At 67.0% G+C, this 2,374-nt stretch overlaps 1 protein-coding gene across 1 annotated transcript in view; it reads right to left on the bottom strand.

Moving 5' to 3' along the window:
* Positions 1-2,195, bottom strand: part of LOC117880867 (tubulin monoglycylase TTLL3-like) — a gene marked incomplete in the record, with an annotated part of 16,653 nt that extends 14,458 nt beyond the window's left edge. The window contains 3 exon segments of the mRNA XM_034777438.1: positions 135-244; positions 795-896; positions 1,682-2,195. Coding sequence (XP_034633329.1) covers positions 135-244; positions 795-896; positions 1,682-1,745 — 276 coding nt within the window.
* Between the last annotated feature and the right edge of the window lie 179 nt (positions 2,196-2,374).

Here is a 2,374-nt window from a genome sequence, read left to right as displayed (position 1 = left end):
GGCAGGCAGGGCCGGGAGGGGCAGGCAGGGCCCACGGGGGGAGGCCGGGGAGGGGCAGGCAGGCCTGGGGCGGGAGGCGGGGGCTCTGGGGTAGAAGATGGGCTGCAGGCAGGGCGCAGCGGACAGCGCCTTACCTTGACGGCTCTCTCCACGTGCAGCCTGCCCTGCTTGAGGCGCTCTGGGTTGAGAGGGTAGCAGCCGCTGCTGCGCCGGCTACGCCCATCGCTCGGAGGAGCTGTGAGCCCTGGAACGGGAGAACAGTCCAGCGCCACCTCTGCTAGACCCACTCCAAGCTCTGGAGCGTGCCTGTCCTCAGGGGGCCTTCGCCCATGGCACTCTGCTCTTTCGGTTGTTTCCGGGGACCCTGTGGGGGTTGGCTCCCTGGCAGTGCCACTAGCCAGGAGGCTAGGCAATGGCCCCCTCTGTGTTGCCAGCCCTGAGGAGGTCATGTGCCAAGGAATAGCCCCCGGGACAGGCTATAGGGGGTCATGGGCTGAGGCATGTCCCCTGCAGTGGGCAGCATGGGGAGAACAGGCTGGGGGACTCTTGGTCAGACAACGGTTCACTCCAGGGCTGGGGAAAGGGACCGAGCCAGGGACACTCTCTGCTGGTGCCGGACTCTGCATGCTTCCACTGGGAGCCCACGTGCCTTGGGCTGGCCCAGGCCATGCCCTGCACGCCTGGGGTCGCTCTGCTCAGCTGCAGCGACTAGCCATGGCAGTGAGGGGCTCCAAAGAAAAGGGACAGGGAGGTCAGAGAGAAGGGCTGGCTGGGACCAGCTGCAGGGCTCCTACCTTCCTGCCGCTGCCTCCTGGGGCCAGAGGCAGCAGGGCCCTTGCGGCGGGCAGGGAGCACAGCTGCCTTCTCGGTGACAGCATCCCCCTCAACGTCAGCACCTACGTCCAGCCAGGAGAGCAGCACGTCAGGGCCAGGCCGTCAGGGCTGAGCCTCTGTGAGGAGCCTGCCACGGTGCATGGAGCCCAGAGCAGGCTTCACTGGCTAAGCCAGTCTCTGTGGGAGGGGCTGGAGGGGTACAGGACACCCAAGCTCCCAGTCTGGGGGAGTGTCCTGTGCTCCTGCTAAGGCCGGTCTCAGGCCCAGATGGCTCGGGCTGACCCTACCCCACTGGGCAGCGGCTGCTGGGATCCCAGTGTGGGCAGACGAGCTAGCAGAGTTCATTGAGTCCCTGGGACTGGCCGTGCTGTCCCACCTCAGACGTTCCCCGTCCCCCCACGCCCATGACTGTCACCTCTCGTGCGGCTCAGCTGAGGAGTCACATCGATGCCCCTACACTTGGCTAGCACCACCCACCCAGCTCAGAGTTCCCGACAGACAGAGGTCAGGCCCCAGCATTCTCCAGATGGGGAAACTGAGGCACACAGAGGGGTGGGGGTTTTGGCCAAGACCAGACAGCCAGTGAGTGGCAGAGTCAGAACAACCCTGCAGTCCTGATCCCCACACGGTCACTGCCTCGCAGTCCTTGAGCAGGGCTCTCGGGGGCTGCTGCTCGTCTCTGGCAGCCCCCACTTGAGGCCGTGCTGGGCAGGCGGGAGGGGGCATTTGCCTCCCAGGCTGGCATGCCATCACTGCTTCCCAGAGCTGCACAGAGCCCCCAGGCAGCCCCAGTGCTGGACACAGCCCCTCCCCCAGGGCCCACTCCGCTCCCCTCCGCTCCCCTCACCTGGGAATCCATGGGGCCCGTTGCTCTCTGCGCTGCCTCTTGCAGGGCCCGGCTCTGCCAGCATGGCTCAGCTCCCAGCCAGCCACCTCAGAGGGAGAAGGAGAAACGGGTGCAGCTGCGCCTCCCTGTGCCCGAGCGAGTGCCAGGGCCCCTCGTGAGGGGCTGACGCTCCCACCAGGCTGCCCTTGGCCCCTGGGCAGCCTGAGACCCGAACACCCTTCCAGCAGAGCCCTGGCGCCACCCCCGGGGCGCCAGATCCCAGGCCAAGGCCAAGGCCAGTCACGCACGGGGCAAAACCGCCTACCCACCTGCAGCCAAGGGAGCGGAGCCAGGGTGGCTCCGCAGCCTGACAGCCCCTCACCACGGCACTACCACAGAGCACATCGGGGGCAGCTGGGGGGCAGTAAGTAAGAGCCGGCGCACCGGCCAATACAGCCCCTCGTGCCCCAGGCAGCCGGCAAGGCCATGGAGCCCACCTCCGTCTCCCCGACTCTATCACCCCTGCCCTTCTCATCCCCACACCAAACCCTCACCCCCACTGATCCCCCCGCCCTCTATATCACCCCAATCCCCACACTGACCCCAAACCCCACAGACCCCCCCCGCCCTCTATACCGCTCCAATCCCCACACTGACCCCGAACCCCACAGACCCCCCCCCGCCTCTATATCGCTCCAATCCCCACACTGACCC

This window comes from Trachemys scripta, chromosome 7 (genome assembly GCF_013100865.1).
Source record: "Trachemys scripta elegans isolate TJP31775 chromosome 7, CAS_Tse_1.0, whole genome shotgun sequence".
Lineage (NCBI taxonomy): Eukaryota > Metazoa > Chordata > Testudines > Emydidae > Trachemys > Trachemys scripta.
Note: the sequence above shows the minus strand (reverse complement) of the source record. Positions and strands in the feature narration are given on the sequence as shown.